Source organism: Danio aesculapii, chromosome 10 (assembly GCF_903798145.1).
Source record: "Danio aesculapii chromosome 10, fDanAes4.1, whole genome shotgun sequence".
Taxonomy (NCBI): domain Eukaryota; kingdom Metazoa; phylum Chordata; class Actinopteri; order Cypriniformes; family Danionidae; genus Danio; species Danio aesculapii.
In genome coordinates, this window is record NC_079444.1 from 8,950,968 (window position 1) to 8,964,521 (window position 13,554).

The 13,554-nt window shown below is 34.7% G+C and overlaps 1 protein-coding gene across 3 annotated transcripts in view; it reads left to right on the top strand.

The window, feature by feature from the left end:
• nln (neurolysin (metallopeptidase M3 family)) overlaps positions 1 to 12,310 on the top strand; it is a 39,116-nt gene extending 26,806 nt beyond the window's left edge. For all 3 annotated transcript variants that reach the window (XM_056466978.1, XM_056466977.1, XM_056466976.1), the window contains exons 9-13: positions 1,442 to 1,643; positions 3,665 to 3,851; positions 6,095 to 6,223; positions 8,493 to 8,629; positions 12,046 to 12,310. In XM_056466978.1, the coding sequence (XP_056322953.1) occupies positions 1,442 to 1,643; positions 3,665 to 3,851; positions 6,095 to 6,223; positions 8,493 to 8,629; positions 12,046 to 12,195 (805 nt within the window). In that variant the 3' untranslated portion in view covers positions 12,196 to 12,310. The remainder of the gene's footprint in view (positions 1 to 1,441; positions 1,644 to 3,664; positions 3,852 to 6,094; positions 6,224 to 8,492; positions 8,630 to 12,045) is intronic.
• Positions 12,311 to 13,554: the final 1,244 nt, after the last annotated feature.

The following is a 13,554-nucleotide window of genomic DNA, read 5'->3' on the forward strand; positions in this document are numbered from 1 at the left end:
ATATTAGGGGGACACCCGCCCCCACTTGTAGTCAAGTTAATTGTATTTTATATATAGCGCCAGATCATAACTTCTTTTAATAAACAAGCTAAATAGCCTTATGTAATATCTTATTTACACAATGACATGTGATTTCTGTCTCTACATGGTCGCGTCATAAGTTGGAGACCAGCAAAATATTTTAATGTTCCTGCATGTATTTAGGCCTTTTTACATATAACAACTGAAAGTTTTGTTTTGACAATATTGCAAATTCACTAAAAGCTGGCTGGAATTATTAGATAAATAAAAGTTTATTTTTTAACATGAATATTTAATAATATTAATTCTTGTAATACACTCATTGCTATAAACAGTAGTTTATAGGCCTATTTCCTTTTAATAAAGAAGTATTATTTATAGGTGTGCATTTTATTTCTTATGCATCAAACATACGCTCCAAACTTGTTCTTGATTGAGACGTGTTGAATACTTCTTTCATCATTTGCAGTGTTTCCAAATTGCATTGAAATTTTTCATAGCAATTTTTATATCTATGTTATATTATTTTCTGTGGCAGTTCATTTCGCTGTGGCAACTCCTGATATATAAGGGACTAAGCCAGAGTAAAATGAATGGATGAATTATTTTCTGTAAAGCTGCTTCTTGCCATGACATGTTTACACCTAAATAGTTATAAGAGGCGTGTTTAAGGGATTATATGCAGCATCCTTGATTTATTCTCTTAGGTAAGGCAAGATCGTCTCAATGTGCTCAATGCATTATAAAGCTTGAAGCATTAGAATCGGTGCTCAGTATCAGCCGATCACCATGACAGGAAATCGATACTCAATATCAGCGGCAAAAATCCTGATCAGAGCATCCCTAGCTTTGACCCAACTTGGCTGTCAGAGCAGCAATACTCCCTCTGGCTGTACAAGACTGATCTTGGTAAGTCAGTAAATGCACCCTTAGGAAAAAGAAGTATACTTAAGTAAAGGTCAAGTGTAAAGTATACATTATTTAGTAAGTAATTAAGCCCAAGATACACTGCAGTGACAAAAGCTGCACACTTTGTAGATAAAAAAAGATATAAAAATAAATGTTAATTTTTATCTTAACAGTTGTACAGTTCAAATAATTGTTCAGTTTTTTGCTGCTGTCATTAAAAGAAACAAATTGACATCATGACTCCTTGTGTCTATGGCAGTCTGAACAGCCGTGCCACGTTGCGCCACGCACTGCAAGGTGGTCATAAATAAGAGAGTTGGAATGTGAGAATGTGAGTGTTGAACTTGACTAAGGTCAGTAATGTAGACCTGACCTCCTGCAGTCTTTAAAGAAGAGCATGCGGCTGAAATCTGATGAATACTTCATGACCTTCTTCCAAAGTGTATTGGCTATTGGTGTAATGACCTGAAATAGTCCTGATCCAGATTTATCGCTCTGTTTTACTCATCAGGGAGGGAAAGTACAGCCACGCTGCATGCTTTGGGCTCCAGCCAGGGTGTGTTGGGCCTGATGGGGATCGTAGGATGCCTGTGGCCGCCATGGTGGCCAACTTCACCAAGCCCACCAGCACCTGGCCTTCGCTTTTGCAGCACCACGAGGTGGAGACCTTCTTCCACGAGTTTGGACACGTCATGCATGAGCTCTGCTCCAGGGTACAACACTAATATGCCAATTTAAGAAATATTTCAGATCAAGAAGATGAAGAGGATAGTTGTTCTAAACCTACTTTAGTTTCTTTCTTCTGTTCAGCAGAGAAGATATATTGAAGAATGTTGGAAACCTATAACCACTGGTAGCCATTGACCTCCATTGTAGGAAAAACAAATACTATGGAAGAGTATTTGTTTTTCCTACAATGGAGGTCAATGGCTACCAGTTAGCAACATTATCTTGTTTTTATTTATTTATTTATTTATTCCCAAACAACATAATTGTCTGGAATTTCCTAGTGAGTTCAAACACATTTGTACATACAAACATAAATGCATAAATTATTACAATCGTTATAAATAATTAAATACATGTACATTATAAAACTGACTTTCAATTAAAGAATTATTTATCGATTCAACACGAAGAGGAAATACACACAATGAGCGCTAATTATACAAAGGAACTGTTAGTGAATTACTGTTAGAGAATTAAGTGCTGGAGTAAAGAGTAAAGTGTTTTTTTTTTAGAAAAGAGTGTTTCTACAGGTGGTTTGTCAAGCCCACTCACCTGTGTGAAGTACACTTCATAAATGCACAATGCTTTTGTTTTTTTTAGGAGATGTTGAGTGATTGTAAAAAAGTTAGAATTACAGAAAAATGAAAGAGTGTGTTTTTCTACAGGTGGTTTGTCAAGCCCAATCAACTGTTTGAGGCACGCTCAGAATTGTATAATGTTTTGAGGTTATCGTGTCGTATTGTCGTGTCATTTTGAAGTTGTCATGTGCCCACATTAGTGCCAGAACAGTTTAAAACATGATGCTGTTCAAAAAAACATGATGTCATGTGTTAGCTATAATTCGTCTAAAGGTGTGAAAATCTGTCTAGCCGGATGTGTGGGATCTCTAAGTACTGTCAAACCTTTTTTCTGCATATGCTAGACATAGATGTCATCTATAGAAGGCAGATTGCGGCCTATAATTTTGAGGCAGTTTGCACTATATTATGGATTTGACTTGTTTGTTGACCTGAAGAGCTGCCAAACTGCAATCAGTCTTTCAACGACTGCTCTATAAAACCTGAACATAGCAGCTGTGGATACTCCAAATTTTGTTAGCTGCCTTAAGAAATTAATAAATACATAAATGTTTGATTTAAAAAAATATATATCTTAAATTACCTGCCACTTCAAACATACAGATGTTGTGGTTCAAAGACACTTAAAACTAAAATGGCGTAACATCATTTTTACTTTGTCGAAAATCAAACAGAGTTTCCTTTGTTTTAAGAGAAACATTGCTCGAAGTATCTTCTTGTTTTTACATATTGAATTCCATAAGAGTTGTTTTTTTTTTGTATTGGGGAAGTCAGTAGCTACTAGTTAACAAATTAATGTCATAAGAATAAGGAATATAGAAATGTATCCTATTGTAAAAAGGATGTTTTTTTACCAGATGTCATACAAGATCACACAAGACTTATTCATAAAATGATATATTTATTAAAAGGTGAAGATCCACAATCGTGGTTTACTTGTCAGACTAAAATTACTGTTAAATAAATATTTGAACGTGTATTTAATCTAAATGGACAACAGTTTTATTGAGAAGTGTATGTAACTGGTTTATTTTTAAGAGGTATCACCTAAATGTATTTTTGGAATTTTTATCTAACTGTTTAAAACGTTTTGTTAATTGTTTACATTTCAAAATGTAAAGATCGCCATGAAGAAGACAAAAGTGAACAAACAAATAAATAATCAGTTATTATGAACATTCTTCAAGATATCTTCTTTGGAAGAATCTTGAAACCAGTAACCATTGACTTCCATAGTGTTTCTTTTTCTTCTATTGAGGTAACAGTTAGCCATATTCTTCAAAATATAACACCAGTTACCAACATTCTTCAAAATATCTACATTTGTGTTCAACAGAAAAACATAAAGGTTTGGAACTACTGGAGGGTGAGTCAATTTTTATTTTTGGGTGAACTCTCTCTTTAACTGCTGGTGCCCCATGTTTCAGAGCCGATATGCAGAGTTCAGTGGGACGCAGGTGGAGACGGATTTTGTGGAGGTGCCGTCTCAGATGCTGGAAAACTGGGTTTGGGAAAAGGAGCCTCTCAGAAAGATGTCCCGTCACTATAAAGACGACAGCCCGATCCCAGATGCTCTGTTGGGCAAACTCATCGCATCTAGAGTGGCCAACACAGGTCAGATTTGACCCCACATTCACATCTAGAGAATCATGTTTCTAAAACAAGGGTTTTCAGTTTTTTAGATGGACAAATATGATCATCAACATTATACTCCACAAATTTATATTACAATTGCGTCTAAAATATTCCTTGGAAAATATGTGTTTCTTGTTGTATTTTTTTTCTGCTTATTACAGTACTGCATTTATTTTTTTCATTTTTACATTTATTCAAGCTGTAATGACAAGAATGACAGTTTCTCTTTCAATTGCCTTAATTTTCTGGAGAATGATCAGTTTACACACAGACAGCCTCTCTGAGATAAAAGATCCCAAGTATGGGCTCACAAGCATTTTTAAAGACAATATTACAATGTTTTAGATAAGAATTTCACTACAGCTCCTTCACTCTTAAACAACCAGTAGATTACACATGGCTGTGAGATTATAATACAAGTGATGTTTACTTTAGCAAAACTGTAATCAATTTATATTATCAATATATAATTGTCAATCATCAATATATTATCATCAATAATAAAAAACTTCCATCACAAAATACTTTTATTTTTATCTAATTTAGAATTTCAATAAATTGTTAATTGGTTTGTTTTATATATACATATGTTTATTTTATTCTTTTTTATGAAATGGTTCATTCTTGTCAATCTATATCATTGTTTGTTTTCTATTATTTTAGTTATAGGCGGAGGATGAACAAACTCCAGGCTAAGGCTAATATATTCGCTGCCCTTTAATGCATTTAAAAAGATTTGTGACCGACCAAAAAGAGGTTTTAACAAAAGCACCGCCTATCAACAAACATCTATTATATTCAACACGCACATTAAATTATTTTATTAAAACAACCTACTGATCTACACTACCGGTCAAAAGTTTGGCGTCAGTTTATTTATTTTTTATTATTATTACTTTTATTTAAAAATCGAATTAAAATTATTCTGTTCATCAAGACGGTGTTTATTAAATATAAAAAAATGTGTTAAATACTTATTTATTAAATGGAGTTTCAAATGAAATTATTACTCCTTGTTGCTTTTATTACTATTAACAATAATGATAATTATAATAATAGTAATAATAATTATTATTAATATTAATATTAGAGAGGACGCAGCCTTCACTATTCTTCCGCCCTAGGTGGCCGCCTAGGTCGCCTCTGGACGCGGCGGCCCTGAGAATACGAAATTATTCTCTTTTTCACGAGGCCAATCGAAAACTCCATAGATCGCTGATAAACATGCACAATAGCTTACGGACTACAAATCCGCCATTTATGGACTACATCTCCATACATGCACTCCGCTCACACACATGTTCCTCATCCTGACTGATTGCACAGACACCACCACCATTTCTTTCAAAAATATTTCCCTAATGATTTTACACATTTGTACACATAATATTTGTAATAACTAATCTCTAATACCCAAGTTATTTTGGGTGGCTCAGTAGTTAGCACTTTGTGTTGGCGTGGGTCTCCTCTGAGTGCTCTGGTTTCCCCCAGAGTCTAAAGACATGTGGCACAGGTGAATTGGGTAAACTAAATTGGCTGTAGTGTATGATTGTGTGTTTGAGTGTGTATGGCTGTTTCCCAGTTCTGGGTTGCAGCTGGAAGGGCATCAGCTGCGTAAAACTTATGATGGAATAGTTGAAAGTTCATTCTGCTGTGGCGATCTCTGATATATCAGAGACTAAGCTGACGTAAAAGTTAATGAATGAATGAAGTTATTTTGTCGTTGCTATGATTAAGGTAAACTGTATTTTTCTACTTATTTTGCAAGATGTGAATATTCAGCTTAAAGTACAATTTAAAGCCTTAACTAAAGTATGTTAACTAGGCTAGTTAGGATAATTTTGGCAACTTATTGTATAACAATGGTTTGAATGGTAGACAATCAGAAAAAAAAGATTCTTCAGATGCTAATAATATTGACCTTAAAATTGTTTTAAAAAAATTTAAAAACTGCTTTTATTCCATCCAAACAAAAACAGATAAGACTTTCTCCAGAAGGAAAAATATTATAGGAAATACTGTGGAAAAATTCCTTGGTCTGTTAAACAGCACTTAGGAAATATTTGAAAAAGAATTCAAATTACACAGGGGGGCTAATAATTTTGACAACTAATAAAATGAATAAAACTGTATATACAGTAATATTAATAATTATTATAATACATTAAATGCATTAAAATGTATTTCCTTTTAAACTCTGCTTATTTGTCATCTGTGTGCAGGTCTGATGAACCTCAGGCAAATAGTGCTCAGTAAAGCGGACCAAACGCTCCACACTAAAGATCGAGCGGACACTGCAGCAGAGTTTGCCAAGCTCAGCAAAGACATCCTGGGAATCCCTGCCACACCAGGTCATAAACACAGTCTCAGAAACGAACACGCTTATGACACCTCAAGTATAAGCACATTAACACATTAAAATTAACATAGCAGCTTAGTGTGAACATCGTCACTCATTTTACTTGCAAAGAGCTTTATCATAACATTTGCATATGAAGAGCTCGGATGCAAAAACCTCTAAGTGCTCTGCCGTCTGAAACTTCCTAATAAAATGAGCATTTTTTTCAGCTTCCTATGAATTTATGTTCAGTTATTTGCCTTGAAATGCAATGAAACGAACATATTATTTGCCATAAAATTCTAATTAGTAAACGTACATGCAGGAGTCAGAGTAAAATGCTTATTTTAGAAGAAACATTATTGTATAAAAAAACTCGTCATATATTCTTAGGAGCTTTAAGAAAATAAAACCTTTTCACGCTTTTCTGTGTAAACCTGTGCTTTGACAAATTATTTTCTGTTCTGCTTGTATCGCATGGCTTTTTTGGGAAATCATAGGAAATCATCTTCCTGAATCCATTTTAGTCTAGATAAACGTTTATGAATATTTTGTGTTTTCATGTGTTAATTTTTACATCAACCATAAAACGAAAATGTGATCCTCAAGGACAAAGACATTCAACTTATAAAAGGTCACAAAAAATATCTACTTCGTTCATTTATTTTCCTTAGGCTTAGTTCCTTATTTATCACGAGTCGCCACAGCAGAATGAACCGCTAACTTATCCAGCATATGTTTTACGCAGCAGATGGCCTTCTAGCTGCAACCCATCACCCACCACCCAGTAGTGGGGAACACCTATACACACTCGCATTCACACACACACACTCATACACTACAGCCAATAGAGTTCATCCAATTCACCTATTGCCAACACGGGGAGAACATGCAAACTCCACACAGAAATGCCAACTGGCCCAGCAGGGACTTGAACCAGCGACCTTCTTCATGTGAGGCGACCGTGCTAACCACTGAGCCATCATGCCGAGATTCAACCTTGTGATTCTAACATTTTTTTATTGCCATTTAAACAAGACCATACATAGTAGTATACACTCTCAGAAAAAGGTACACGGTGGTACAAATAATGTTCCTTAAGGAACAGTTTTGTACCTTTGTAAAAGTTGTACCTTATATGGTACAGAAAAGACCTCTTATGATACTGTTCTGTACCTTTTATGGTACAACTGAAATGAAGGTACGCAATTGTTCTTATAAAAAATGTACATAAGTGTTGGACAACTTCTTTATTACAATATCTATGAAAATAAATATTACTGGAAAGGCAAAGTGATTCAAAGTGAATTTCCACATTAAAACATGAATCATCTATTAAAAGTAGAAGTTTGACGAAACTCATAAACATTGATTACTAAGTTCTATAATACAAAACAACTGGTAAAACAAAACTATAGGTATTGTTAACTTAATATTTAAGGCATTTTTAATAAATGTTTGGTAAACATTTTTGACACTTTCACTGTAGTGGTACCTTCATGGATCAGATTTGTACCTTTGATGAAGGTAAACTATTGTATCTGCAGATTTTAAAAAACAAAGGTACATTTTGGTTTGTAACTGCAGTGGTACAAATTTGTTTCTTTGTCTTAAGGTATAATTCTGTTCCATAAAAGGGTACTTGTTTGGTACAACATTATACCATTTTTTTCTCACAGTGTATAATACAGAATAATAAAAATTACAGACTGTCTTAGTTTTCTTATTTTTCCACTATCCTGTCAAAATAAAATAAATTATTTAAAGCATGTCTTCTGAAAAAAAAATTTACATCGCTTACAAATAAATTAGTAAATTAGAGTAAAAAAGATGAAAAGATCCCTCTAATGCATAGGTCTCAAACTCAGGTCCTGGAGGGCTGTAGCTCTGCACAGTTTTGCTCAAATGTTAATCAAAAACAGCTTCTGCAACTTATAAAGGTGTTAAAGACTCTTTTGAACACCTGGATTATTTGGATCAGCTATGTCAAAGTGTTTCTGCAGACTGTTTTTTTGTGTGATTATATAAAATATAAAATAATACAAAATTTTACCATTAGAGGCTGGTTATATTTACACACTGTTGCCACACAACTGTTTAAACCCCTTAAAATTGTGATTTTTGCATAATAGGTCTTCTTTAAAGTTAAATTAAAGATGTTATAATGTTAAATTAATGTTACTTGTTTGTTTATAGTGTGTTTATAATAATTTAATTGTAAAAGAAATTGTAAAAGATCTTTTGTGTTAGCATCTCAAGCATCATATTTCTGTTCTCTGCAGGCACAAACATGACTGCTAGTTTCAGTCATCTAGCTGGAGGTTATGATGGTCAATACTACAGTTACCTCTGGAGTGAAGTCTACTCCATGGACATCTTTTTCACTCGCTTCAAAAAGGAAGGAATCTTGAATCCAAAGGTTTGAGTCTTTTTATTTTAGTTTTACTTGTTGAGAATAAAACAAAACAACCACGGATGCATGTTTAAATGGCAAAATATATGAAGCGTCATCAAGATCTGAGTCATTAAGACGTTTTTAAGTTTCCACATGCCTGATTTACCAACATTACTACACTTCCCTTTACTGCCTGAAGCAGACTTGTCAACAGTGACGCATGTGTTTGCTCACTTTGGGAAACTGCTGAAATCAACAGATGTCAATCATGTGAGCTGGAGTGATTATCTGCCAAGAATAGATGATTATTTATACTTTATAATAACTAGTTGTTAGTAAAAATTAAACATACTATTGTTGTGGAAATGAGTCTGTGTCATAGTTAGTCATAGTATTGTTGAAGAATAAGTCTGCCTAATGAGGAAGTACACAGAGTATTTAAAGAAATAGCACACCCCAAAATGAAATATTACTCACTGTTTACTCACCCTCAAGTGGTGAAACAAGATTTTTTTTATTCCATTGAAGACAAAAGAAGATATTTTGAAGAGAATTGGAAACATGTAGGAAAAACAAATACTATGGAAGTCAATGGTTACAGGTTTTCAGCTCTCTTCAAAATATCTTCTTTAACCTACAACAGAAGAACGAACATAACGGAAGATATTTTTCAACAAAACTTTCATTTTCTGGCACATTATGTATTAAAATATGAGTTCATTTATGATATAACAGGGCTCAAAATATATATATTTTCATTTTTTTTTTTACCAGACGAGGAATCAATCTAAAATACGAATACCCAAAACTAGAGAATCACCTAAATTTGCTAATAATTCAGATTTTCTCATCAGTCAGTTTAACTCACAGAAGAAGAATACTGCAGAAATAATAAAAATGCATAACTTAGTTTTTATATTTCTGCAACAGCATCTGATATACATAGTTACACATATCCAGACAAACAATGTTTTTCCTTTCCAGTGCACTGCTTTTCAAAATTCTATGTAAACACTGATTTGACCAGGGTGTCCGCGGGGTCTTAAAAAGTATTCAAAATTGATAAATCAACTTTCTTCAGTCAGAATCTGGCCATTTGTCTTAAGCCTTCTTCTATTGGTTATTTTTACAGTTTATGATGGCATATTAGTCTGAAAGTAGGACAAATGAGCTCATGCAGGGACCAATTCAAAACTTTTTTAGTGGGGGTGGGGATCATCTGATCGAATCACTCGAACCTCCCCTGGCTACGGGCTTCGTCAATATGAAAAAAACATTAATTGACTGAATTTACAGAATTGGTACAATATCCTAATATCATTATCAGGATATGAGTTGATTTGTGTCATGATATTGGATTTTTGTCATATCACCCAGTCTTACCTTGTACATGAGGGCCACATTTTTAAGACGCTGTGTCAAGTAAAAGGAATTTCAATGTTTTAATGTCATTTCCAAAGCAGCTGACCAATCAGAAGAACTTGGATGTGGGAGTTGCAAGCTTCTGTTTACAGTATTGGCATTACAACTGTTTTATTCAATGGCAACATTGCAAAGGAACCACATCCATGTACATCCAAATACTGTATTCAATAATAATAGTCCTGTAGTCAGAGATGGCAAAAGTACACAAATCCTTTACTCAAGTAGAAGTACAGATACTCATGTACAGACTCTGGTAAAAGTTGAAGTACTGATTACACTTTTGTGCTCAAGTAAAAGTAAAGAAGTACAACCTCAAAAATGTACTTAGGTAAAAAGTACCCATTACTACTACATGTTTTAGTTTCACTAGCTAAATATCCAGTTTCTGTTAATACAGTTATACTATGCTAAAAGCTACATACACAGGCATGACTACAACTTACAAAACATGTGCATGATCTTTTTTCACGTGATAAATTCAGGATCTTTTGCATTTTATTTGTATTCATAAATTGCTCAGTATAGTTACTTTTATTGTAAAACATTTGCTAAAAATAAATTGAAGATTAATATGCCTATATGTAAAATCATATACTCAGTAATAAAATCCATTTAAAAAAACCTGGTAAACAGCATACATGTAAATTCTGTAATAGGAAATATTAACTCATCTGAAATAAAGGTAATAAATCTCAGTGCATAAATGTACAAATCTGTACTAAACAGCACTTTTTTTCGCAGTATTAGATTGAAAGACCAGGAAAACCCCGTGCAGTATGATCGGAAGTGGACAAAAGACTCTTAACCTTATGCATATGTAGGCATATTTTTGAACTGTAATGTGTCTCTCTTGTTTACCTGCGATTTGATCAAGCAAAATGTGTCTTATTACCGTGTAAACAGGGCAGCATCAGTCATGTTAAATTTGCAATCTCCCTCTGTCTCATCTGCGTAGTCATCCTTGCCTTTCTCATAGTAATCTTCATAAACTAGCCTACATAAGTTGCGTGATAACCATAGCTGAAAAAGCAGCGCAATGACGAAAATAGACTGACAGCATCAAAAAGGCGCTCAAATTGCGCAATGATAAGAAATAATGTAGATCACACCACCAAACACATGAAAACGAAAATAACAAATCCTGATTTAAATATGTAAGGAGTAGAAAGTACAGATATTTGTGTAAAAATGTAAGAAGTAAAAAAATGGCCGAAAAATCAATTGTGGAGTAAAGTACTACTTAAGTACTACTTAATCTACTTAAGTACAGTAACAAAGTATTTGTACTTGGTTACTTCCCATCTCTGCCTGTAGTGTGGTATTATTTTTACTAAATTTATTGAGCTTGACAACCAAAGAAGTGGCTTTTATTAAGGTAAAAAATGCCATAGAAATCAACTTAAAGAGTTCATCCATAAATTTTTCTGGAAACCAGTAACCATTGACATCCACAGTTGGAAAAACGGATACTATTGAAGTCAAGGGAGGGCGTCACGGTGGTGCAGTGGGTTGCACGATCACCTCACAGCAAGAAAGGTTGCTGTTTTGAGCCCTGGCTGGATCAGTTGGCATTCTGTGTGGAGTTTGCATGTTCTCCCTGTGTTCTTGTGGGTTTCCTATGGGTGATCTGGTTTCCCAAGACAAAGACATGTGGTATAGGTGAATTGGGTTGGCTAAATTGTCCATAGTGTATGAGTGTGAATGAGTGTGTATGGATGTTTCCCAGTGATGGGTTGCAGCTGGAAGGGCATCCGCTGCGTAAAACATGTGCTGGATAAGTTGGCGGTTCATTCCGCTGTGGCGACCCCTGATTAATAAAGGGACTAAGCCAAAAAGAAAATGAATGAATGAATGAATGAATGGAAGTCAATGGTTGCCAGTTTCCAATTACTTTTCATTATTGTGTGTACTGTCTCTTTAGGTGGACAAATAAAACATTGATGAGAATATAGCTTCTTGGATTGCCATTTTGAAACTGTTTGGAATATAAATGTGTTTGTGTGTGTTTGACACAGGTGGGCAGGGAATACAGACGTGTGGTTCTGGAAGCAGGAGGTTCAGTGGATGGCATGGAAATGCTGAAAACATTCCTGGGTCGTGAACCGTGCCAGGATGCATTTTTTCAATGTAAAGGACTCACACAAACAATTACAGAACAAAACTGACACTGGACTGTAAACTGCAGGAAACAAACTTCACTCAAAAATACACAATATACTTAGATCCAGTGACATGTATCATTAGTTTTCTTTCTGAAAATTAAATGTAATGTGTACAGTTTGTTGGTTGAGCTTTCTTATTTGTGACAGTTTTTAAAGAGCATAATAAAAGGTCATATTTTGGTTTTGGGGGTCTCCAACAACAGACTGATATGTATGCAAGGTCAAAAACACTTTCATTGTCTTATAATATGCGTTTATTTTTACCTAATTTTCCCAGCGACTCCCCATATGATTCGTTTAGTGATTCGTTTGTTCCCAAAACCCTCCTTAGTGCGAAGCTAATCTGCGCTGATTGGTCCAATGACCCAGTCTGTTGTGATTGGTCGACTGGGTTCAGCACGAGACAGAGAAAATCCCACTACGGTTATAAAGTATCACAGAGTATGTGAGAGCCCAATGCAGAAATGCAGTAAAGCAATGCAGTTAAACACCAGCAAAGTAAAAGTAAAAAGTAAAAGTAAAAAGCAAAAGTAAAAGTAAATGGTAAAGTAACAAGCACACGTCGCGTTTTCAACATAGTTTTGGAAAATATGTGAACAGCCCCATAAAGATTTAACCTGAGAGATACAGTACAAGCACTGATCAATAATAGATACGTGATTACAAGACATGCGGATGAATTACAACTTAAAACACACAGTTAAATGAGGCAACAATTTTAATTACACTTACATGTTATGATCCAGAGGAAGAAGAAACTGGTCCATATGAACTGTAACAGTTACTGACAAAGTCCCATACATAATAGTCTCTGCTGCTCCTACGTTTAATAGCAAACGGCTGACGAATCCCACCTTGCAGCGTAGGTTATTGTATCAATCATCTGAAAAATGACAGAAACAATGAACTTTAACCCTTTATTCCCCACATCCGAAATTCCATCTGTCAGTTATCGTCATCTTCACGTCATGATTCGTCCTGTGATCCCCCGCGATTCGCTAGTGTCTGAATGGAAATCCTCTTTCACGTTTTACCGCATCTGGACCTACATATTTGGTGATGTACCGTATAGGCGTCGACGTGTTCAGGCAAAAGATCCAACTCGATTCATTTATTCGACTCTGAGTCGACTATTTCGTTATATAGTCTATAGTTCGTCTATAGTTTTAAACATGGCGCATTTTCGGTTTTAAACCTCAACTGGATGTTTTCATTCACTTAGAGCTGTGTTACATACTGCATGGAAGGTCATTTTCAAAAACCCATAATAGGGGCTCTTTAACTATATGCGTTTATGCTAATTAAGTCCTCTATAAATGGACCATGAATGCGGCTGTTATGACTCTTCAAGAACTGAAGGTT